This window comes from Pelecanus crispus, chromosome 11 (assembly GCF_030463565.1).
Source record: "Pelecanus crispus isolate bPelCri1 chromosome 11, bPelCri1.pri, whole genome shotgun sequence".
Classification (NCBI taxonomy): Eukaryota; Metazoa; Chordata; class Aves; order Pelecaniformes; family Pelecanidae; genus Pelecanus; species Pelecanus crispus.
Genome location: NC_134653.1, coordinates 23243940 through 23268199, shown reverse-complemented (window position 1 = coordinate 23268199; position 24260 = coordinate 23243940). Strand labels below are relative to the sequence as shown.

Below are 24260 nucleotides of genomic sequence, written 5' to 3'. Positions count from 1 at the left end.
TCAGAGCAGCAGCATTACTCTTACTTCACTTTCATAAACATTGGGTATCATCCCTGACGGAGAGCTGATCATTTGGAGCCTGTTGATGCTGAAGAGTTTGTACTCGTAGTGGATGACCTGCTGCCAGAAGCTGTTGTTGGGTTGTACGATAGGACGGCAGGGCTCGTCCTAGGCATGGGCAGCTGCCAGGGACATGGAGCGATGCTTCAGGAGGCAGGCCAAGCAGATAGTGTGGACCTGCTCACCCTGGCAGCGCAGTGCAGTAGTGTTTGGCTCCTGCGCATCCCCACGCTGTGGATCTTAGCTGCTATGGAGTCGAAGCAGCTGGAGATGTGGGCGGTGGGAGCATCCATCAAAGGGACATGAAGGTACTCAACGTCAGGACAGAGGGTGTTCACCACCTCCAGGCTGATGATGGTGCAGCTGTGGTGGTTGGGTGAAGAGCAGGAGGTGACTGCTGGTGGCCACTGAGTCACTGAGGCAGAGGTTGGAGTTGATCTGGGGTGCCGGGGCAGGGCCGAGAGGGCTCCCAGAGCTGCTGCCATTGGGGTGTGCTGGTTGTGCCTAGAAATACATGTAGAAATACATTCAGCCCTGTCCCCTGCTGTGTCCCAGCCTGCTGAGCCCCACTGCCTGACAGTCCTGGGGGGTCACGGAGTGGCAGCAGGGCTGGGATGGCCCAGGCCCCCCCATGGCAACCGCTGCCATGCACACAACAGCGGGTGGCAGCGGGGCCATGGAGGAGCAGGGTGGCGTGCGGCCTCGCCTCACCTTCTTTCCACCGCTCCAGAGCCGGCAGCTCGGCGGGCCCCGGTGGGGTTTGGGGGGCCCTCACAATGGCTGGGGCTGGGGGACCCTGCATGCTGTCCTGGGGCTGTGGGACCCTCACACTGGCTGGGGCTGGGGGACCCTCACACCATCCTGGGGCTGTGGGACCCTCACAATGGCTGGGGCTGGGGGACCCCTCACACCAGGCTGGGGCTGGGGGACTCCTCACACTGTCCTGGGGCTGTGGGACCCCTCACACCTCTGGAGCTGCGGGAACAGGTCAGTGGGGTATGGCTTGGCACCCCCCTGCACCCTGCTCTGTGTGACATAAAGCCCCCTCTTACCTGGAGCAGCTCTGCAGACTTGGACCTTGACCTGGACAGCCATTTGCTCGACAGCCTGCTGCCCAAGTCCACCAGCCGTGCCAGCTGCCATGCCCTGCTGCTCCTGGAGAAGAAGGTGACGGCCTCCACTCCCCCCTACCCCTCCAGGCCCTGCTGGCACTGCCCCCCAGGACAGGGTTCACAGCCCCTTCGGGCACAAGGGGAGGGTTTGTTCTGCATTTGGCTTCTGGCAGATGTATCTTGGAGAAGCGGAGGGAGATTCCCCACCTCTGAAGAGGTTGGCAGTGAGAGCCACAGGTGACACAAGGCTGGAGGAATGTCTTGTGCAAACACTCAGGTCTGAGTTCCTCAGATTCCTTAAACCATCACTTAAGTCCTCAGCGCTTAGGTATTCAGCCTGCTGGATCAGGATGTGGGTGCCAAGGGTCTCTCCAGGGGAAAGGGACGTAAATGGTTGAGGGGAGGCAGCTATCAGCTCTTGGGCCACCTTTGACGTGAATGGTTGTGACCTCAGGGCACAGTTGCTATATCCTATCTGCAAGTCAACTGTGTTTTGGGACGATAAGCTACAGGCATTGTCAGCCATGGACTTAACCTGGACTTAGATGTTGTTCCTATGATACCTAGGGAGACCAAGGGTAAATTATTAGAAATGGGTGAAGTGCTGAAGTGTGACCTCCCAGCAGTGGGGACTAGGCAAAGTTTTTGCATCATTTAGCAGCCCAATCCCCCCTTTAGTGTTTCTCACTTTGAGTCCAGCGGTAAAAGGTTCATTAGCACTAGCCGGTGAGATAGTCTCTCCTGTGGGAATGGGTGGGATGCCAGGTTGAGTTTATAAGCTCAGAACTGGGATTTAGGGTGGCATTAGACATAACTGGATCTTCAGGCACTGTGTAGTTCCCTTCAGCTCACCTCTCTGCTCCTGGGTAGCCAGACTTTTTGTCCTTAGTACCCAGCCAGCACCACCTGAATCCTCTCCTCTCACCTTACTGCATATATCCCAAGGAACTTTGCCATCTTGCTTTGGTCAGAAACCCCAAGCATCATGATTTCAGCAATTTTTCAGTTTAAATCAAAGTTTTATAACATGGGGCTACAAAGTCTACCCTCTTGACTGTTTCTGGCAGAACTGTAGGGGCCTGCTGGGGTCTGGCTCTGTGTGTGAGTGAGCCCGCTTAGGCAGTAAACTGTGCAGCCCCATAGCAGTTATTAGTGAGTACAGGGAAAAAGGCTTACCTGGCTTCACCTTTCAGGTGAGGTTTGCTCAAATAAGAAAGTCTAATACAGAAACTAATGTCTGATGGTTTCAATTCCCAGTGTCTCTTGCCAAAATCTGTATCTGAGACATGAAAGATGCTAACAGGTCCCAACTCAAGGTTTCTTTCTGCTGTCCTGGGGATGACAGCCTCGTGAGGCAGAGCTGAGGCATCTTTTCTTTGGTTTGGCATTCCCTCATCCCTTAACTCAGTGGAAAGATGGTAACCTCTAGGTAGCTGTGTGCTGAGGAGATCCTCTTGACCTGCAAATGTTTATGATGTGTGAGTTTCAAGACCTCAGGGCAGCGCAGCTGCTGTGAGTGAATTAGCTCTAGGCTACAACCAAGCCCCAAGCTGTGTTGTGATGCCGTGTGGGTGTGCTCTGTGTTTGTGCCACACGCATGGACAGGTTTCTGTTCACAGTCAAGAGACCCAGGGGGGTGCAAACCCCTTAGAGCTGGAGAGACTGCATGCCTGCAAGCATGGAAGCCCGTGCTACACCTGTGGTGCACAGATGACACAAAGATCTTTAGCTTGCCCAGTAAATTCCTGTCAAGAGCCCAGTCAAACCGGATGACCACATTATCGTTGGCTGGTTTTATAATGCGGGCTTTTTGTTATGGGCGTAATGGATTGGGTCTGAGATGCAAGAATGCAAGAGAGTGTGACTACTGTCCTCCAGACCTGCTTCTTACAGTAGTGTAAAATTAATTATAGTCAAGAAGGCAGGATGATTTGAGTAATCTTTTTTGGACCAATGTTTAGATTGATACTTAGGAATTTTGAAGCTTCTTTGCTTGGAGGTCACCTTGACCATAGTGAGGGATGTGTCAGGATGTCTCTCTTCCTGAAGACAAGTATCACTTTGGGATTCTTTATTTTGTGGTTAGGATAGTGGCTATAAGGTTTTATGTTTGCTTTCATAAAGGTAAAACACTTTGAAGAGGCCAAAAAGAAGACAGAACGTTTCCACAAACATTTAAAGCAGCAGTTTTTGAAAGAACAGGAGAGAAAGATGGCACGGTGGAAGGCGGCATCCAAAAGGTTTGAAAAATCACTGGAAGTGTTCAGTCGCAGAAGTGGGAAGTCAGCCATCCCTTCTGCCAATGGTTTGTCTGCGAGTGAAGTGATGCCCTTGGAACATGCAGCTGCTACTGACTGAGAAGGGACCAAGCGACACGTCTAGAGAGCTCCTCCTGCAGGCTGTCCCGGGGCTCCGGCCCATGTCTTGCCAACTTACTCGAATTTTCAGTTTGTCCTTTTAGGAAGCTAACACTCAGTCCTGTTGCAGCAATAAACCAGCATGATCCCTCGCTCTCTCTTGTATTGCTGCCCATTTACCTTTTAAATTGATGGGGCTGCTGTGGTTAGAGGGCCATGGGCTGGGGACGATTCAGGGAGCAGTGTGGCAGCTGCAGGAGTAAAACACCTCTTCAAAGGACTGGTTTCCTTTGAGGGAATAGAAAAGTGATGTGAAGGGGACAGAGTGTTTTCTTGGCTTGTGCCTTTAGAGAGGATCCAAACAACATGTTTCATGGCTAGTTGGATTTCCAGAAATGTTATCAGAGGTTCAGGGAGGCTAAATGAATCCATCGTTGGAGAAAAAGAAGAAGGATTGGTGACTTAAGAAGCTTAGGAGAAAAAACCCAAAGAATGGAATATTGAAGGAGAGTGCCTTGAGGCACTGAAGAAGCGGATAAGTCTCAGTGGCATATGGAGAAGTTGGTTGTAGGCAAGTAGAACTGTTCAATTTTCTTCTTCCCTTTTCCCAAACCAGAGATGTTTAGAGTAACTGTTGAGTCCCCACCCGGCCGCAGGATGGGATACAGACTACTATGGGAGTGCAGAGCCGGAGAGATTGACATCATCCACTCTGTCCTCTGCAGTGCTGTAGCATTAAGTATATTTTGACTATCCTTGAAAAATGTTCATCTAACTTGTTTTTAAAAACTTGCAGTAAAGGAGATGCTACAGTTTCGCAAGGTGGCCTGGTTTTTCAGCCAGCATTGCAATGTTGGGGTTTTCATAACATAAACCTCTTTTGCTTGAAATGAAGCTAATAATTTTCTATGTTTCCCAGTGGCCTTGAGGGAATAATTGGATGTTGGAAGATTGCTGTCATGTCCTCACTCAGTTTTTTCTTCACTGGATTAAAAAATGCTCAGTACCTTCAAGCTCTCCCCCTTAGCTGGGATTTCTAAAGAGAATTTTCACAACTAACGTGAAAAGTGTACCTCATACATCAGGACAGCACGCCTGGCAAGTTACACTCCAGTGCACAAAAATCTGGAGGCATCAGGCCTTGACGATGAAACACTGCTTCTCGGTTTACTGTAAGACTATTTTTTTAAAGAAACAACAAACTTTTCCCTAACTTCTGTCTCTTGAAAACAGTAAATAATTCTGTTTCTTCTTCCCTAGAGCTTTTCCAGTAATTCAGCCAGACTCAGACATCTGGCAATGTTACATATTATGATAACCAAAAATCTTAGACTGGAGGGTGCCTGGCAAGCCTGACTTCAGGAGCAGTGCTTTCCATCTCTGGGACATCTCAGCAATAACAGGCAACTTGCTATGGCCTTGTCTTATGAGGGCTTGCAGCTACCTAAAGGCATCCTCTCAAACCGTCTCCAGAGGATGCTTCATAGACATGATTCAGGCACTGAAAGGCTCTAGGAACACTGAAGAGAAAATCAGTGTTTGGCAACTGAATTGGCTTCAAACCACAGATCTATAAATTCTTGTTTTTCCTGAGTATTTAAGGCATCTTCTTGTTGTCTTCCCTTCTTACACCTGTGATAAATCTGCCCCTGTCCTCTCCATGGACAGATCCTTCCTTCTTTGTGGTGAATAGAGTTAAATCCAGTTGGCGGCTGGTCACAAGTGGTGTTCCCCATGGCTCAGTATTGGAGCCACTTCTGTTTAACATCTTTATCAATGATCTGGATGAGGGGATTGAATGCACCTTCAGTAAGTTTGCAGATGACAACAAGTTGGGCAGGAGTGTTGATCTGCTTGAGGGTAGGATGGCCCTGCAGAGGGACCTGGACAGGCTGGATCGATGGGCCGAGGCCAATTGTATGAGGTTCAACAAGGCCAAGTGCTGGGTCCTGCACTTTGGTCACAACAACCCCATGCAATGCTACAGGCTTGGGGAAGAGTGGCTGGAAAGCTGCCTGGCAGAAAAGGACCTGGGGGTGTTGGTTGACAGCCAGCTGAATGTGAGCCAGCAGTGTGCCCAGGTGGCCAAGGCGGCCAACAGCATCTGGGCTTGTATCAGAAAGGGTGTGGCCAGCAGGAGCAAGGAAGTGATTGTCCCCCTGTACTCGGTGCTGGTGAGGCCGCACCTGGAATACTGTGTCCAGTTTTGGGTCCCTCAATACAAGAAGGACATTGAGGTGCTGGAGTGTGTTCAGAGAAGGGCAATGAAGCTGGTGAAGGGTCTGGAGCACAGGCCTTATGAGGAGCGGCTGAGGAAACTGGGATTGTTTAGCCTAGAGAAGAGGAGGCTGAGGGGAGACCTTATCGCTCTTTACAATTACCTGAAAGGAGGTTGTAGTGAGGTGGGTGTTGGTCTCTTCTCCCAGGTAACAAGTGATAGGACAAGAGGAAATGGCCTCAAGTGTGCCAGGGGAGGTTTAGATGGGGTACTAGGAAAAATTTCTTCATGGAAATGGTAGTCAAGCATTGGAACAGGCTGCCCAGGGAAGTGGTTGAGTCCCCATCCCTGGAGGTATTTAAAAGCCATGTAGATGTGGCACTTAGGGACATGGTTTAGTGGTAGACTTGGCAGTGCTAGGCTGGACTTGATGATCTTAAAGGTCTTTTCCAACTTACAATATTCTATGATTCGATTCTATGATTCTTGACCTCACTCATGGACAGCCTGCCTCCACCACACTGCTGCCTGGATCCTGCACCAGACCTTAATGATGACACCCAGCTGGAAAAATAAATTATCAGCAGAGTTCACTGCCTAGCAACCCTGCATCTGCAGCTTTTGCCTGCTATGTTTGTCCAGGAAAATGTGGATCTGTTGTTCACCGTGACAGCTGCTGGACAGGACAGACAGGAAGCATCTTTAGTCATGCTGGCACCAGTGACAGACTAGCTACATCTGTTGGCTTGAGTAGCACTGAAAACCAAGAAGAGGACCTTTGAAGTGAAAAGCAAGGAAATGCCAACAAACAAATAATGCCGTTTTTAGAGAGGAGCCTGGAGGCTGTTACCCAGGGGTGACTTGTGCTAGCCACTCCCAGGGTTTTCCGTGTGGGAAGATGCTGTGAGAAAAGGACTCATTTAAAAGTGAGTGAGAGCTTCTGGATTTGGTCCAGACACTCGCGTGTTACTATGCAACATTTCAGCTATTGTTTTAATAGTGCCTGGAGCTCTTGGCTCTGTCAGCTGTGAAATATGCCATCCAGCCAAAAGTGCACCCAGGCTCCTGCAGCCCATCTATTCCAGCTCTCAGCAGTCTGGGCTGCAGCAGACCTGCCCTCCATGGCCTTTGGACTCTCCTGTATGTCTGGCCTCTGCAGCATTCTGGGGCAGTGAGTCTCAGTGTTTAATAATGCAATGTGAAGAAACTGTCCCTTTAGTTTGTTTTAAACCTACTATAAGGGCAAATTTACTGTGTGTCCCCAGTTCTTGTGTTACGAGAAATAGTGAATGATTGCTTGTTCATTGCCTCCCCATTTTTTGACTTCAGAGTCCTTGGCTTCGTTCCCTCTCCATCAACCTCTTCTCCAACGTCGGGCGGTTTCAGTTTGGCTCTGCTGTGCAGCCAGCCCAGGAGCAGTTCATCCCCATCGCTACAGTAACAGGTGTATCCACCCATCTCCCAAGCAGCACCCACCCTGTGTGCGGGGGTCCCTGAGTGGTCTCTGGCACCCTGCGGGGAGTGGGGGATGTCCCTCCCCTCTTGCCATGGAAACAGAGGGCTGCAGGTCTCTGTCTAACAGTGCTCCTCTGTGCGGAGGCTACAGGGCCAGGGCTCAGTCCCTCTGAGCACCTCCCTGTCCTCCCCATGCTGGGAGAGGCCAGTCACCAGTCGTAGTTTCTCCAGTCCACCAGCTCAGTGCTGTCCTTGATCCCACCGTCCCGCCGTGGCAGGAGTCAGCCTTTGCATGCAGCAGCCATCCCTGGTGTGAAGAGCACCAGGCATGGTGCAATGATGCCTGGCCCCGTTTGCCCTCACCTCGCCTACCTCCTCAGCCCCGTGGCCTTGAAACCAGTGGAGCTGTTGGAGCTGTACCGTTTGCCACAGCAGGCTGAAGGCGATAGCTGGTTCCTGGACCTGGCTCTGCAGGGGCTGGGTGCCCATGCTGATTGAGCCCTGGGTGGGCCAGGCCAGCCAGCACACGTGCGTTCCCGCTTGGCAGAGCAACGAAGCAGCTGATGTTTCCCTCGGAGACTGAAAGTTGTGACTTGCTGCAGACCCAGCAGGCAGATTCTGATCAAAATCACACTGATCTCAGTGCCCCAAACACCTCCAGGGAGATTTTCCTCTCAAAGAGCTGGTCTTATTGCTGCCCACAGCTGACTGCAGAGGGTGCTGCTGGCTGAGCCACTGTCCCTCTTCAGCCATGCTTCTCCTGCCATCCCGCTTCCAGCCTGGTGCTCTCAGGCTTCTTGCTTTGCACAGCCAGCTCAGCGCCTCCAGCCTTCCCCTGTCTTCCCCCTTTTAGAAGTCAGTTTGCTGAGAGCTTACAATAATCCCACTACACCTGCATCCTCAGCAGACTCCTTGCTGTAGGGACTCACTAGTTTCTCTGTTTAGGTAGAGCGGAGGTGGAGGCAACAGTGGTTTGATCAGGAAAGACTCCCCAGCTCCAGCGCTCCACCACGGGGAGCCCCGAGGGTTATCTCTTGCCTCTTGAATGGGAGAGGACCATTCACCTTGGCACAGACTGGCAAGGTCTGTGTTTTCAGACAGAGCTGGAAGGAATGTGGAGATGTGTCAGCACAACGGTCACCAGTTGGAACAGGCAATGCTTGGAGCAGAGGGGGATGGATAGTACTGGCTGCCTGCACCTTCCCCGGGGGAGCAGGTGAAGCCAGAGCCGTAGGGCAGGTGCCATCCAGGATTAGATGAATTATCAAAGCATCCCAGGGCACCAGCACTGACATATAACCCATGTTTCCCCTTCCTGCAGCTCTGATCTCGGCATGCATGAGCAAGCTGACAGGATCTGGGCAGAGATCTGGGCCCTTTCCTCGCCTAAGAGACTCCAAGCAGAGAAGGAGCTGAAACATCCTGCGTTCAGCACACTGTGCAGAGTGCTCACAGATGCCCTCAGGCAGCGTTAAAAGAGGCAGGTGACTCTTGCCTGTAGCTCCATGAAGGCAAGGCCTAGTACAGACAGTGCAATGGGCAGGTGGGAACGGTTTGGTTCAGCCTCATCACAGGGCAGTACTGCCTGCGTTTGGCTTAGCAGGCAGCTCCCTTGCCTGCCTGCATGCTCAAACTTGGACTACTAACATAATATTAACAGTGTATGTTCACTGAACACTAAATCACAGGACCTTGCACTGACCTGGAACAAACTTGGTAAACCCCCGAGATGAATATGCAGTTGAAAACAAATAGCAGCTCCTGCATGCCTCTCCTGAGACCAGCACTGCAGCTTCACTGGGCTTATTTTATGTGTATCCTGCATCATTATTATCCTCCACAGCTGCAAGAGGCTGGCAGGAAACATAGCCTGAGAAGCAAAATGTTAGCTGCTGCCTGCTGTCTGCATGGGTTCCCAGCAGCAGCAGATACTGCTACTCCTTTGAGATGACTCCTCCAGCAGAGTTGTCTTCCTGCCTGAAGCCATGGAGGGGGCAAAAGGGTAAAAGTTTCTTGTTCTGCATGTAGCAGTACATGGCCTGTTCCCCAGCATCTCTCCCAGGCAGGCCGGGAACAGGACTGGGTGTCCTGCCTTCTCCTGGAGAGAGGCAGAGTCAGCGGGACCTTACCCTGGCGCAGATGCTGGCTGTGTGGGAACGGGTAGCGCTGGAGCTGTGCAGGCAGACGAGCACCCCTCCTGAAGTAGAACCCTGTGACAGGTAGGGTGGAAAGGCTGTAAAGCACCAGGATCCCTTGTGGAACCAGCCCTCTTGTGTATGGTGAGAAGGTGCTGGGCAGTCAGCAAACCCCAACATACACATCCATGGTCTTTGCCGACTGTGGGCTGGTGGGATCAGCTGCTCTGAGCCTGGCTCTGGAGAGCAGCTGGCAAAGCATGCAGCTGCAGGGCCAGTGATACCTCCCTGCCTGCTCCTGCTGTCCCCACTGCCCTCCAGTGGTCCCCTCTGACCAATGGCTATGAAAATTGCCACTTCTCACAACTTGCTTTCTGTTTAAATTGCCCCCAGAAGCTGGACAGGTCCCCTCTCCAGCTCAGTCAGTTTTGCTGTGCTGCTGTGCCTGGTCAAGCAGCTCCACCACTTCATCCCAGCAGTGCCTCTTGGTGTGACAAGTCTCATGTCCTGTGTGCAACCAAGGACTACTCCGGGCCCTGGGGGCCAGCACAGGAACAGGAACTATTATCCCCAAAGCGGTGCTGGGGAAGCTCTGTCACACTTTAGCTAACCTACGTTCAACCCTAAATTAACTGGCGAGGGAACCAGGGGATGCAGGTCATAGACGATCCTGCATGTAGCAAGAGTGATGATATGTTCCCTCTCCCTCTACCAGGAAATAAGCACTGAGGAAAGGGCTCAATGTTGTTATTTTTAATGATGTTCTCAGAGCCCTGCCTGAGCCCTTCTGACAGGCTCTGGAGGCCAGGGGAAGTGCAGACTCCTTCCCACCTCCTCACAATACGGATGAGAAACATGTCATCCCACTGACAGCAAGACATGGGAATGAGTGAACACAAGCCAGAGCTGCAGCCAGGCCGTGGTCAGGGAAGAGTCAGCCCTGCTGATTCCCCTGGGGCTTGGTGTGGTGCCAGAGCTCCATGTTCCCAGCAGAGCATGATGCAAGGCTTGCTGCAGCACAGCAACCAGCACAAGTGGCTCCTGTGAGGGTCTCCTGAGGATGCGGCTCCTCATGCAGAGCTCTATGCCAGCGTGGTGGCAGCCTGCGGGGTGCTCGCATGTCTCCATACACAGCCAGCTCCAGGTCAGCCACAGAGCCCAGCACTGAGGGTACCACAGGGGTTCGTGGCTTCAGGGCTGCTGGTATGCAGAGGAGCAGGAGAAGATGCTTTCCATCGCACTGGCACATCGGTCTCTGTCCACCCTGTAGCTGCACTTTGCCTGCAAGCCAGAGCAAGGACAGTGGCAGGAGGGGACTGTCCCTACAGTGACAGCAGGTTGGGGCACTGTAGCCTGCAGCAAGGCATCGTTGTGTGCTTCTGCTCTTTTGCCATCATTTCACAATCAGTTTTAACTGGCATAATCCATCCCCTTCCCTGCTGTCACTTCCCTTGTCCCGTGTATGGGTGGGTAGCAACAGGAACAGGGAAATTTTTTGGGCAAACCCAAGTTGGGTTGGATCATGGCCTTCCAAGCTGATCGGCTGAGCCTGCCTGCTCCCCCACACTGAGCTTCACTTCCCTTGGCTGCAGAGGAGAGGGATTCAGCATCTGGAGAGTGGTTCAGATGGTGGGTGAAAACCCAGATGTTCAGCTGTTTAGTCACAAGGCCTTTGTGTCTGAACACAGCTGGACTCAAAACAATGGGGGACAACATGCCTGGGCTGTACCTGCACCCAGGGTCTCTCAGCTCTCCCTTCCCTGCTCAGACATGCCCCACACCGCCCCACTGCCCACATAGTTTGGATTCTTGGGCACCTCTGGCTCAGGGCAATGATGCAGTCTGGTGGGTTTGGATGCAATGAATTGTTTCAGGATGGATCTGAGGTTTTTCTACATCCTGGATGAAGTGGGATTGACGCAGGTTCGGTGACGTTTCATCCAGCTCCCAAATCAACCTGGTTTCCTTCCTGGCAGAAGAGCTGCTGCTGGCCTAGAGCAGTGGGATGTGACCTAGAAGCTGCAGGACAAGTCAGGCTGCTCTGGGCATGTGTCATCACCCCCATTTCCCCCTGCAAGATGGGGATGTCTCCAATTACCCAAAACCAGGAGGGAGTGGCAGTGGTCAACAGGTCTTCCCTACTTTAGAGGAGGTTTGGATGCGAGCCACTGCTCCACCCTTTCCATCCTCTCTCCCTATACGTTCCAAGGACCCTTCTGTCCCTTTGGGCAGGGTGAGTGCAGAGGGGACTCTGGTGACAGTCACTAGGCAGTTGACCCCATCTCCAGGTCACGGCTGTAAGGAAGCCTGAGTCTGCATCTCTTGGAGAACGGTGGCCCATTTCATATGAAGCAATCAAGATGCTCCTCAACTTTGGAAAGACAAAGACATTCTTTTCAAGATGAATTTAATTGCCAGAATGTCTGCAGGGCAAGTGGCAGACTTTCATGGGGGTCAGGGTTCACCCCTGAAGTCCTTGTCAGGAAAAGCAGCAGCTCTCCACATCTCAAGGGCTGCTTCTCTGTGCTGTGATGACTGCCATGAGGGAAACATCCAACTGACAGCACATCAGCTTTGTAATCTTATGGCCCCGCTGTGCTTAAATCCCATGTTTCCTGATCACCCTGCAGCCAGGAAATCATGGATCTGCTGGATCAGGATCCAGCATGATCACATGATCCCACCTGCCAAATGAGAGCATGAGAAGGTGTTTCTGGACAGCTCCGTGCTTTCGCTTGAGGCTGAGGGACAGCCTGTCCCACACTTGCAATTAAAGCCATGCCTTCTACTCACAGCAGGCTGGGTATGTCCCAGCTTAGGGTTTGTGCTGGTGGCTGCAGCATTTTGACCCAAACCCAGACTTACCATCACACTGAATCCTGGTGTTGCCTTTGAATCGGTCCTTTGGATGTGTTGCTGAGGGCAGGAGGTTGCCCATGTGCAAGGCACTGCTCCCCTGGCCAGGTAATGAGCTGGATATGTCCAGCCCGACATCCGAGAGCTGACACAGGCCTGCTCCTGCCTTGCTCTCCACAGCTTTGCCCTCCTCCTGTGTGTCTGCCAGACCCACGGTCCCGCTCTGTACAGGGAGTCAGCAGACCTGGGCAAGCCTGGCCCCTCCATAGGTGTCCTCTTATTCATCCTCACCAATGCCAGGCCTTAAAAGTCCGGCCCTAGAAGTCCCACTGCATCTCCCAGCACCAGACCCTAGTTTGCTTTATGTAGGGAAATAATTAATAACCAGTGACATGCTGGACCAGTGGGCACAGTCCCAAGTGCAGGAGATTTATTCATGGGCTTGGACACGCTATTCACAGAAATAAAGGGGACTGCTCACGCAAGGAAAGGCTGTGAAGTGCTGGGCTGGCTGAGACCCAGGCCAAGGCTGCCCGTGGGTGCCACAGCCCCTGCGCGACTGCTTCATGCTAGCTCCTGCCCCCGAGGACACAGCAGCACCACTGGGAGCCTGTGCTGGCATTTGGCATTTTGCCAAGTTTCCTTGTGGCAACCAAAGCGCTCCTCTCACCAAATGCATCCTGCTTGCTGACTGTGCAGCAGGGGAGGGGCAAGGCTTGTACTCAGCTTTCAAGGGCCAACATGTTCTTCGCAGGCGTCACTAATTCACGGGTAACCAACTAATTGGGCTTGTGTGGCATCAGCATTTTAATCAGCTGGAGTTTATTAGCATTTTTATGGCCCTGAATGCAGAGTCCTGTAAAATAAGTCTTCTTTAAAAGTACAGTTAGGGTAATTTCTTGGTTGCTGGTGTTCTGATGTTTCAAATTGCCATCAGACTCTATATTCTTCCTGATTTAATATTGCAACAAGGTCTAAATTTCTGTAACCCCAGCCTGCCTGAGGCATGTGAACATGCTGTGTCCTCGGTGAGTATTTCAGCGCGGCATGCCTGCCCTCCTGTGAGCTCTCCCCACCAAGGCACCAGGGCCTGTGTCACACCCAGCGGGTGCCATGGATGGCTCTGCTGCCGGCTCCCTTGTCCTCCCAACGCCTCCCACAGTCCGTGTTGTGGAGATCTGGCCGGCCCTTCCTCATGTTCAGTTGCAAAGCCAGCCCCCTCAGGACCCCTGGGCACCGATGCAGTCCTCCTACTTCCATTTTTGCTCTTCTACAACCGGCCAGGGCCTGGGACACTTGAGCTCGGTGCGTATAAAGTTTATTTTCTGGCTTATTTTTAGGACTCTCAGGAACACATTGCCGGGGGCACGAAGAGAACACTGCTGTGAGCACACACCGCTCGGGATGCCTCTTCCCTACAATACAGCTGTTAGAAAAACACAGCAGGAGCGTCCCCTCTCCACAGAAGCAGACAGCACACTCCCTCCTCCCGGGTCTCCGCTCCCCTCCGCTCTCCTCTCCGGGCCCGCACCCTCCGCCGACGAGATGGTGACACCCCCCCCTCCGCTGATCGCTGCTGCAGAGCTTCTCATTGGACAGCGGCGCTGCCCATCAAGCGAACGGCGACGCTGAGGTTGTGCGCACCGCACGGGGCGGCGCAGGCGCCGATCGCCATAGGCTGTCGGGAGATGCCCCGCCCCCCCGCTTGGGTCGCCTAGCAGCCGGAGGACTCTGGCGGCCGCCGGGTGGGCCGGGGTTGGTGGCGAGCGGGGCCGGGGCCGGGGCCGGGACCGAGCCCGAGCCCGAGCGCGCTGCAGGGACCGGAGGCAGCCCGGGACCGACACCCTCCGGGAGCCGACCGCTGAGATACTCCCGGCCCCCTGGATCCCGACCCCCCGGGGCCCCCGAACCTCCTGGCCCTCACACGGGGGGTCCTCCCCACCGGGAATCCCGCCCGCTCAACCTCTGACTCTCCCACAACCGGGGGATCCCTGGGTTCCCCTGGTACCCTGCTGCCCCCAGACCCACACCGAGGGGACCCTTCACTCCCTGTCGGCCTGCCACACACAGCTGCCCTCTGCCCCCTCACTGCCCCCTCCTCTTGCCCTTGTCCCTGCCAGAACAGCCCCTCCGGGCACCAAGATCCTCTCTCCCGCCTTGTCCCTCTGACAGTGGCAGGCCCAGAGGGATGGAGGTGCGTGATTCACACCCAGAACCCTGCCCTTCCCTCCGAGGTGGCCCCAGGGACCGGAAAGCCCCTCTCCTCACACCTCTAAGGATTGCAGAGCTGCAGTCCATGCCTTCGACCTCAGCTGCTACTTAGAAGGAGTTGGGAGCTTTCTTCCCACCACCCTTCAAATCCAGGAGTCCATTACTCTCCTCCCCTCCCGTGGGTGTTGAACAGCCTCTTTGGGAGAGACGCCAGTTCTGATGCATGACCCCAGACCCAGGGAGAATTCCGGTGTAATCTGAAACTCCCATGTTTTCCCAAGTTACGTTGTTTCTCTAATGCTGTCACCACATTCTCCTTTTAGAGATAAAATCTGAGAAAGAAGAATATGTGACAGCAGCAGCAGAGAAGTTCTTTGACTGTCACCCTGTGTAGGAGATGTCATGTCCTTTCTAGACCTCAAAACACTCAAGTCACAAGTGTTTAACTGAAGCCATGGCAACAGGGGATTCAGCTGTGCTCCAAGGACCATCTCAGGATGTGAAGCAAAGAAACAAGCCCCTGGTGAAAGGCACAGCAACACCAGAGAAGGCAATGATCACATTAGATGCCATGAAGATGTTAGATCCACGTCGGTTAAAACCCGATAGCATTGAGACGGAAAGAATCATAACTGTCTTGGATGAGACGATTGCCAAGCTGGAACTGAGCAGTTTGATCCCACATATTATCGACTCTCTGGACAGGTTTGCTGATATGCTGGGACCTGAGATCACAAACAGTCTGATCAAGCACCAAAAGCTTTCAAATGAAATGGAGCATCTGCTCGCCAGCTCTGAAGAAGGAGACACCATGAGAGCTGAGGAACAACAGGGCTGTCTCTGCTTGCTAGAGCAACGTCTGAAATGTTCTGTTAGAAATGTCCTGCGACTCTTGCTGGCCAACACTTCACTTTGCCAGGCTCTGAAATACGAAGCCTGGGCGAGAGAGTCACCAGCTGAAGTGTTTATCAAAGCCTTTGGGGAGTTCAGGAATTTCATGCTTGAGAGACTCCTGACTAGTCCCATGGAAGAGGAAGAAAAGATTCAGTTGATGGAAGACATCTCCCTCCAGATTAAGAAAAACACTGAAGCAATCACAGTTTTACAGGCAGAACTGGCAGCAGCAATCCAGACTCAAGAGGAGGAGGTATGATATTGTGGGAATATGTTTTCCAACAAAGTGTTACTGAAGCAAAGCTTTGGTAAGCTAAACAATGATCCCTTTCTTGCAGTTCCTAAAGAGGAAGTTCCAGAAATGATTTCTAAACCAGATCCTAAATTTAAAGATGCTATTTTCATCGTAAAATATAATGAAAAATGCTTCTTGCATACTTGATTTTTTTTAAACTTGAATTTGGCATGTTTTGAACCTGTTGTCACTGGCCAACTTGAATGACACAAGTGACCAAGTTTAAAAGGGAGCTGCAGGACAGACACAAACTGCTGCAGTAGTGTTTTGGCAGGGTTACAATGTCAGCTGCCAGCATGAGGCTTTGTTCGCTCATGATGAAATGATGAAAAGTCATTCCAGGCAGAGATTGCTCTGATTAAAATCCATTTGTAATATCTGCTCTGCCTTCACTCTTGTTTAAAACCAACATTTCTGTGACTTCCAACTCTGTAATACTAGCTGCCTTAGAGCATTTGTGATTAATATACGATTATACGAATTCTTCATTTTTTCAGTGAAGGCAACTGAGGTACAGATAAACAAATCGGCATTTCCACCGCTCTTTCTGTGAGTCTGTGGGCTGTGCCAGTATCCAAGCCCCTGGACTCCTGACAAGCAATCCTTTGTTCTATATGTATGCTTTTCTTTCTCCTTCCTGCAAGAGGGGTTGGAGGAGACGGTTTTGTCATGTGCTTGCTGCACTGAATGGTGCTAATGGAGACAAGGGCCTGCTTTCCCCATTCCCTCCACTCCTTGGAGATCTGTGAATTGAGACACTTGAGATTTTTACGTGCAATTTGGCAGCTCGTCCAGGGCATCATGAATAAATCTGTTTCCCTGGTCTCAGCTGAGGATTTCTCTTGCAGGCAGCACACTGAGCTGCGTCCCCCAGACAGTCACTGTGAGCCTAATCCAAAGCTCAAGGGAACCACGGGGCTCGCTCCAGTGGCTCTGATTTTAGCTCTTCCTCAAATGGCAGTGTCTCGGTATGGTTTGTTCATTCTCTACCTTTATTAACAGGTTCCCAGAGGAGCAGTGAGGGAAGGTTTCCAAAGCACCCTGTGTAAATCTAACTCTGTTCCCTCAGCCAGCAGTGGCAGTTCCCTGTTGCTACCAGATCAGCAGGGTGTCGTCTTAGATCTCCTCCACCTTTGGAAGGCTGTCTTACTTCTCCTGCCCACCTTATGCCTCACCTGCATTTCTTGACAGTATTTCTTTCTCTCGTTTTCTGGGTCTAGATTCACAAGAAGGACAATGTGATCAAAGCCCTCAAAACCAGCATGCAAGATCTGACCAAAGACTGCAAGGCTGGCATCCAGCAGATCAAGCAGGAAGGAGAAAAACAGAGAAAAGAGGAGCTGCAAGCCTCCCAGGCCAGGTGTGCTGGGCTACAGCAGGACATTCAGCAGCTAGGAGCACAACTCAATGCACTTGTACTGGAGCATCGAGCATCAGAGCTGGCTCTCAGAAAGGTAAACAGGAGGAGAACTCTAGAACAGGAGATTTAAAACCTTTTGTAGTGCTGTCAGGTCTGGCTGCTGGCTGCTGCAAGCAATTACTTGGTTCCTGCTAGTTCCTGGCAGGATGCACATGCTGTTTGTCAGAGTATACCTGCTCTGTGCTCATGCTCTGCTGATTCCAGTGGAAAGCAACCCTGCAGCAACAACAGGGGTGTAGCCTGCTCACAGGTCCTCCTTCTGCCTCCTGACTTAGCTCTGAAAACACCTTTATATAGCGCTGTGAGACTGAATAGTAAAGAAGTTGTGGTCTAGTCAGAGTGCAGAGCAGCAAGGCTACAGCAAAATAGGCAAGGCATATGTTAAGAAACAAGGGATTTGGTGTAGGGTAAGCAGAGTAAAACACAATATTGGCTTTATATAAAGCCATCTTTTAGAGTTGATTGTAGTATTCAAAGTTGAGCGCAGCTCATCTTGGGACCTAAGCAATTCCGACTGACACTTTGCTGAAGACACAAGCCAAGGAGTTGGGTTGAGTTGAATGAAGGGGAAATGTGATTTACCACAGTGCTGAGCAGATACAGAAGGATGAAAGAGGAGCAGCAGGCAAGCTCAGGCCTCTGCATCAACAGCTCTGCCCTGAGCAGAGCATGCTGGTGACGCAACGCACAGAGAATCTAGAACTGGAAAAAGAACATTTTCCCCCTCATTTTGCTCCTCCTTGGTATTTACTCCAAACAAGTACTGGCCTCCCACAGGCAGGACAGCACACACGAGTAATGGGGCATCTTTCCCGCTGGTATTGGATCATGTAGAGCAAAGCGGGGCTGGGCACTGACAAAGCATCAAATACAAGTTAGAGTCGCAGTACAAAATCCAAAATCCACCCATTTACATCTCCTTTAATGGAGTGGCTTTATCAGGCAGTTTCTTCTGAGGCTGCAGGCCACTGCAGTATTTGTTGAGTTGCTCAGCTCATTCTAATGCTCAGGCAGATTTACTGACCACAAAGGTCTCCTATCCCCCTCCTTAGCACATGCCCTAGCCCTGAGTGGCCCAAGATTGTGCTTGTGGTCTAAATAGCTGAGGGCTGACCTCATGATGGCCTGGGAGCCCTCGGGACATCCTGGGTCAGTGTCATACAGGAAATTGTGTGGCTCTTGCGATGGGCTGTAGCTGATCTTTCTCTTGATGATTCCATGGAACGCAGATACAGCAGCTTGGGGTAAACTGCCTGTACCTGGTTTTACTGCAGTATAACCACTGTTAAACTGTTTTACAGCTAGAAATATCTCTTCATTTTAAAAAGTTCCATCTTTTGAGTACTTGCTGTCCCACTTTCATGTTTAGCAGTTCTCTATTGCTTCAATTTTAGGGTGGTTGCCCCAGTTTGTTGATGACTTGTCACATTCCATCAGAATGTTCATTTCCTAATGCAGGACACACCTTTCAGATGCATTTCAATCCTCAGCCCTCACCCATCTCCACGCTGTAAACCAAATAAGGCCCTTTTGGCCTCAGGGAATGTCCCATGAGAATCACCAAACCAGGGCAAACAAAATATGTCTCAGCTGAGGGAAACTTGCCACAAGGAGGAGGTGTTACACTCATATATACCATGCCGGGGCTCAAAGCAACACTGTTTTCTAACTCAGGCTACTTTTTATTAGGCTTCAGGTGCCTGCAAGGAACCTATCTTGTTTTATGTTTCAGAGGAAGTGCAGACTGGAGATGGAAATTGTGAACTGGATCCAGAAATATGACACGGATATGGGAGAAAAACAGGTATCCTCTTTAAAGGGCTTTGCTCTCCCATGAGGTGGTACATTCAGGTAGATTCCCATCCAAATGGACACGTGGCTTTTACACAGGAGGCCGTGGAAGTGAGGGGTATTTTTCCATCCAGAAGAAGTACAGGCTTTAGAAGGAAAGCTATCTTTGTCCTGCCTACATGTTCAGGAGTTCTCTGCTGCTTTGACTTTAGAAAGAGTTACATCCACTGCAAAATCCCACAGTATTTGGGGGCAAACGGGTTGCCACGTTCTGTCAGATACACACACCTGATGCTAGGGAACAGGGTTTTCACTTTTGCTTCAATCCTCAATCCTGTTGGCCCTATCTGGTGTCTAAATCATGCTCCTGTTTCTGCTGGCCCCCTTGAGAGATGTCTCTCAAGTGCTAAGAAACCAAACAGCCCGCATACCACTGCCTTAGTATCCAACTTAACAACAACAGGCTGAGAATCACATCAGCACCCCCCAACCTCACCTCTGAGAAAGCCCTACTTGCTTTCCTGTTCCTGCCCTATTTATGGAGATGGATAAAAGTTGCTGGTTTACTAACAAAGCAAAATATAGGGAGGGGCCTAGAAGCCAACTTCTGCTGCTAATTGTAAGAAATTACAATTTCTTTCACACACCCCACCCCTGGTTGTCAGGTCTTTAACAATGTGATTATTTTGATTTCCTGTCTGATGGGTGGCTGGAGCACAACGTCATGGCAGGTTTGGGGCAGAACTTGCTAAGGTAGACACACATCCACAGTGCTGATTCCCCTAATCTTCCACCTCCACGTGGCTTCCCCAGAGGCATTAGCAAAGGCATAAACTGCTGCTGAGCTTGGAAGTGCAGTAACACCATTAAAACTATCTGTCCTTGGCCTTTTCCAGGCTGACCTGGTCTGGCTCTTCTCATGCTCTTGTCAGTGTACAGCGTATCAGCTGGACTTCAGTACCACTCATCTAAAAGGGCTTCTTAGCAAAGCTGTTAGGTCAGGCTCAGCCTTACGTAAACTGCAGCGATATGTCCTTTTTCTCAGAGCATACTCAGCAGGGGCTCTGACCTGCCATGTGTGTTACCTGGTCAGAGTTCCCAGCTGAGGGTGGATGCTGTTTGCAACACAAGGAGAATTAGAGTATTTTTCAGAGGATCATGAAGATACTAGGACCTGACATCTTGTGAAATTTCCTGGGTACTGGGCACACACCTCCTTTTGAGTCTCTTTGGAAAGGCTCAGCTCTCCCAGTCATGGTTCTGCCTGGATTTGGGATGGGTTGAAGAACCTCTACCTAGGGATGTACAAGGAGGAGCTACTGAATGCCCTCCAAATACTGTGTCCAGTTTTAGGTCCCTCAATACAAGAAAGACATTGAGGTGCTGGAGCGTGTTCAGAGAAGGGCAACAAAGCTGGTGAAGGGTCTGGAGCACAGGCCTTATGAGGAGCGGCTGAGGAAACTGGGATTGTTTAGCCTAGAGAAGAGGAGGCTGAGGGGAGACCTTATCGCTCTTTACAACTACCTGAAAGGAGGATGTAGTGAGGTGGGTGTTGGTCTCTTCTCCCACGTAGTTAGTGATAGGACGAGAGGAAATGGGCTCAGGCTGTGCCAGGGGAGGTTTAGGTTGGATATTAGGAAAAATTTCTTCACAGAAAGGGTAGTCAAGCATTGGAACAGGCTGCCCAGAGAGGTGGTGGAGTCACCATCCCTGGAAGCATTCAAAAAACGGGTAGATGTGGCACTTTGGGACATGGTTTAGTCTAGTCTACCCTTGATTGATTTAGTGTGGACTTGGTAGTGTAGGTTAATGGTTGGACTGGATGATCTTAAAGGTCTTTTCCAACCTAAACGATTCTATGATTCTATGAAATTGCTGTACCTGGTATCTGCTGTTTTGCTAGGCTGAGTATGAGGAGGTTCATGCTGCCTATGCTGAGGAGAAGGCCCAGCTGTCCCTGCTGATGGAGAAACATGCTGTGCTTCTCCAGGAGTATTCCCAGATTGAGGAGGAGCACAGGATATGTCAGAATAAGAAGGAGCAGGCTTTGAAGGAATTGACCACCATGACCCTTGCTGCCATCCGCATCCAGGCCTTCTGGAGAGGCTACTTGGTCCGGTCCCTCTTCAAGTCAAAAAGAAAGAAGAAGAAGAAGAAGGGCAAGAGCAAGAAGACCAAGAAATAAAGCACAAAATCTATTCTCTCTCCTCCTGGCAAAGCTGCTGACTCTGCTGGGACTGAGCTCTTCCAGATAAAGGCATTAGATTTGAGACAGCATTTGAATTAAGGCCCAAGCTCTCAAGGGCTGGGGCTGCCTCTCATAAGTTGGAGTATGTTGAAGCAGCGGCATGAAGACGTCTCACCATTTTAGGTTTGGCTTTGCTACCTCTACAAGGAGGAGAAGAGGAGGATGTCTCTTGACGAAGGGACTGGGCCAGGAGTGCAGGTTCCTGCCTTGTCTCCCTGGCTTGAGTCTCCTTGCCCATATCCTGCTTGTGTGTCAGGGTCCCATTCTGTTTTTAATGAAGGTGGCAATAAAATCGTTCCTGGGGGCAGGGTGAGGCCCTTCATCTGACAGGGTTTCTACTTTTGTGGATTTGAGAGACCATGTCCCTTTCTACAGGAGGAAGCTGCAGCACCATTGCTTATCAGTGACAGAAGGGACACAAGTCCTGACTGGGTGTCACCCCTGGCAGCTTACACTTTTTGGCAGGGGCCATCTGAAGGGTGGTATGTGGCACAGCCCAGCTCATGCCCTGCTCCCAATCCTATAGGTCTCCCCCTAAGCCAAGCAACAAACTGTGCCCTGTTTAATGTGGATCCCTGTTTTGACAGCACACTCCCCTCTGGATTCTCTAGTGTCCAATGCTCCAAGAGCATGCTGCAGCCTTTCCCTTTCACAGGGGCATGAGTCAAGTGTTTTTATTTCCTCCCTTGGCCTCCCATTTTCAGTAACCATTGTAGCAACTTCATACCATGGAGCTCTTTACTCCTCTGCCTGCTAGGGCTGAAAATGGACATGGGTACAGTCATACATACTGTGCTATGTCTTATTTGTTTCATTTTCTTGGGAAACTAGGCTGGGCTCACATATTCTTTGCATTTAACAAGGCTGGGAGCAAACAGCATTTTGGATCCAGACTCCCGGGGACATTTCTTCACTCTGAACTTCACTGGCCCTTCCTTGCAGCCTCTCTTCCCAGGAGAGGGCAGTGACGCTAGCGGCAAAGCCCAAATAGCTACCAGGCCCCAGTCCTCATCTGGCCCTCTACCTCTGTCCATAAATGGGTACTTATAGCAAAAGGGATGAGATGCTTTTTACCACTGAATGCAAACTAAGTCAGAGAGGGGGCCATTTTGCTAAGGACAAAGAGTGGCTGGAGATGTTCAAGGGCTGAGCTTGCTGTGAGGGGGAGATCCCACAGCAGTGCCCCAAGTACTGAACACAAGGACCTGACAGATTTGTCCTTGACTCCTTACTTGGTTAAAAGTCACAGAATGAGTGTGATGTGTCTGTAGCACACTCAATACAAATCATAGGACTTTTGCCATCCTGTGTCCAATCCCGTGCAGGGCCCAATCCCAAGTGCATGCTGGAATCACTGAGGAATCACAAGGATGTGAGATTCAGGATCAGGTGAGGCCCCTCTCTCCTCCAACATGGCCAGAGGAGGTGTCTTTCCTTGTTTGCAGCCACAAGAGATGCCAGGATCTGTGGAGACTTTCAGATGTTGGTACCCATGTGGGTAGTCTGGGGTGTATTTACATCAAGAGGGATGTTTCATCTCTAGGGAGGCTTCAGTTCACGAACACCCACAGCCCTTGAGTTCCTGGCAAAAGGTTTAGACTTCCTTTTAGATTAGAAGATGACAGGGTGTTGCAAAGGCTGTTGGGCACTGGTTTTGATGCCTCCCTTTCTCAGAGTTTGTCTAAAACCTCCAGATGTTGCCTCCAGATGTCAAAGCCTATCTGGAGAGGTGTTCAGGGTGACAGACTGAAAACACCTTCTGATGGGAGCATGCCAGCCTTTGGAGTCCAAAGTACTCTCAGACTGTTTCCAGACATAGGACTTGCCCCTGTGAGCTGCCTCAGTGTCTGCAAGTGCCAGAGGTGCTGGTGCTTGTGGCTGGACTCCCAGGGGCGTCTCTTTAGAATGGGAGGAAATGCTCAGCTAGCTTCAGGGGTGCAGAAGAAGCTCTGTCCAGAGCAGTGGATGGAGTTTGCCTACATCTTTCTTCTTTCCAAGCCCAGACCCTCAGGCTTGGAGCCAAGCACGTTCATTGGAGATATTTCCAAGGCCAGTGTAAAGGGCTGGGGAGTCCCTTCACCTGCACTTCAGCCTGTTGCTGCTCATTGCGTGGCTGGCCCCAGCCCTGCATCTCCCTGCTCAGCCTTAAACTGGCCACTCAGTGCTGAGGGCGCTTGTTTATGAGACCTTTATTTGCTGCTTGCCACCAGCCTGCTGGAACGCCTTAAGTGCTGTGGGGTTCCCTGTGGGCCTTGTCTCACCCCACCTGTTTCCCCTTCCAGCGCAGCAGCACAGCCTCCCTGCCCTGCAGTGGGTCCTTGGCCCAGCTGTCGCACAAGACAGAGAAGGCCAGTCCCAGGGTCATGTTCACAGTCTGTGCCTCAGCCCACAAGGACCCTGTGAGACCCCAGCAAGGCTGGCAGGAGCTCCTGGTTTGGGCTGCCTGCGCTGGCAGGGCTGCCACGAGAGAGCAGGCAGAGGTGCACGTGCAGGTGATGGGCAAGAAGTAATGCGATCAGGGGGGATCAGAGCAGATTAGAGAGATCAAAGAATGGTGATCTCCTGGGAATGGGAGGGCGGGAGTGCAAAGGGAAGGGGCCTTGATGGGTGCGGGGACGCCGGGCAGTGCAGCATCTGCCACAGGTCCCCATGGTGCTTTGCCCTGCGGAGAGGGATCCCCCTCAGCCATGACTCAGCTCATAAAAACCAGGACTGTGGGCTGGTGGGGGGGAGCAGGTGAGGGGGACAGGGCTCTTCCTCCCCCCTGGGCAAGTGGCACCAAGGATTTTTGTGTGAGCTGTGACAGCTCACCTTCCCCCTGGCCTGGCACTGCCGCCCCTTGTGCTGGCCCCTCTGCCCCACACGTACTCATGTAGCCATCTCATAGGCTTCCCATGTTTGCTTGCTGGTTTGTATTCTTCCCCAGGTCATCCTCTTCCTAAACCAGCATTAAGAGTGGTTTTTTTCAGTGTTTTTAGAGAGGGGCGTTGGAGCAACGGCACAACTGTGGCAGCCTGCGGGACTCCTCAGGCTGCAGCTCTGACGTCCAGTCTGTGGCTGGGCCACATAAAACCCGCTCGCTCTCTGGAGCCTCTCTCGCCACTCTGCCGAAGCACTGACCGCTCAGTCGCCCTCCTCGCAGCCCGGCTGTAAAGGAGGGGTCGGCGCAGTGAAGCCACGATACCCCTCGTGTCGGCGGGGCCGCGAA

The 24260-nt window shown here is 51.6% G+C and overlaps 2 protein-coding genes across 2 annotated transcripts; one reads left to right on the top strand and one right to left on the bottom strand.

The window, feature by feature from the left end:
* DUSP18 (dual specificity phosphatase 18) lies at nucleotides 1-7691 on the bottom strand. The gene is given in 4 exon segments (XM_075718935.1): nucleotides 1-233; nucleotides 236-440; nucleotides 442-564; nucleotides 7575-7691. Coding segments are annotated over 4 exon segments (678 nt in total).
* A 7167-nt stretch (nucleotides 7692-14858) lies between these two features.
* Nucleotides 14859-20989, top strand: DRC10 (dynein regulatory complex subunit 10). Its single transcript, XM_009477835.1, has 4 exons — nucleotides 14859-15551; nucleotides 16814-17047; nucleotides 18746-18817; nucleotides 20708-20989. Exons 1-4 carry the CDS (start codon nucleotides 14859-14861, stop codon nucleotides 20987-20989), a joined length of 1281 nt encoding a protein of 426 aa, XP_009476110.1.
* Nucleotides 20990-24260: the final 3271 nt, after the last annotated feature.

Bases quoted from the DNA above. Each gene is read 5' to 3' on its own strand.
- DRC10 (XM_009477835.1), top strand. From the start codon at position 14,859: ATGGCAACAGGGGATTCAGCTGTGCTCCAAGGACCATCTCAGGATGTG. The intron at 15,552-16,813 runs GTATGATATTGT...TTCTGGGTCTAG, and splicing joins TCCAGACTCAAGAGGAGGAG to ATTCACAAGAAGGACAATGT. The intron at 18,818-20,707 runs GTATCCTCTTTA...CTGTTTTGCTAG, and splicing joins CGGATATGGGAGAAAAACAG to GCTGAGTATGAGGAGGTTCA.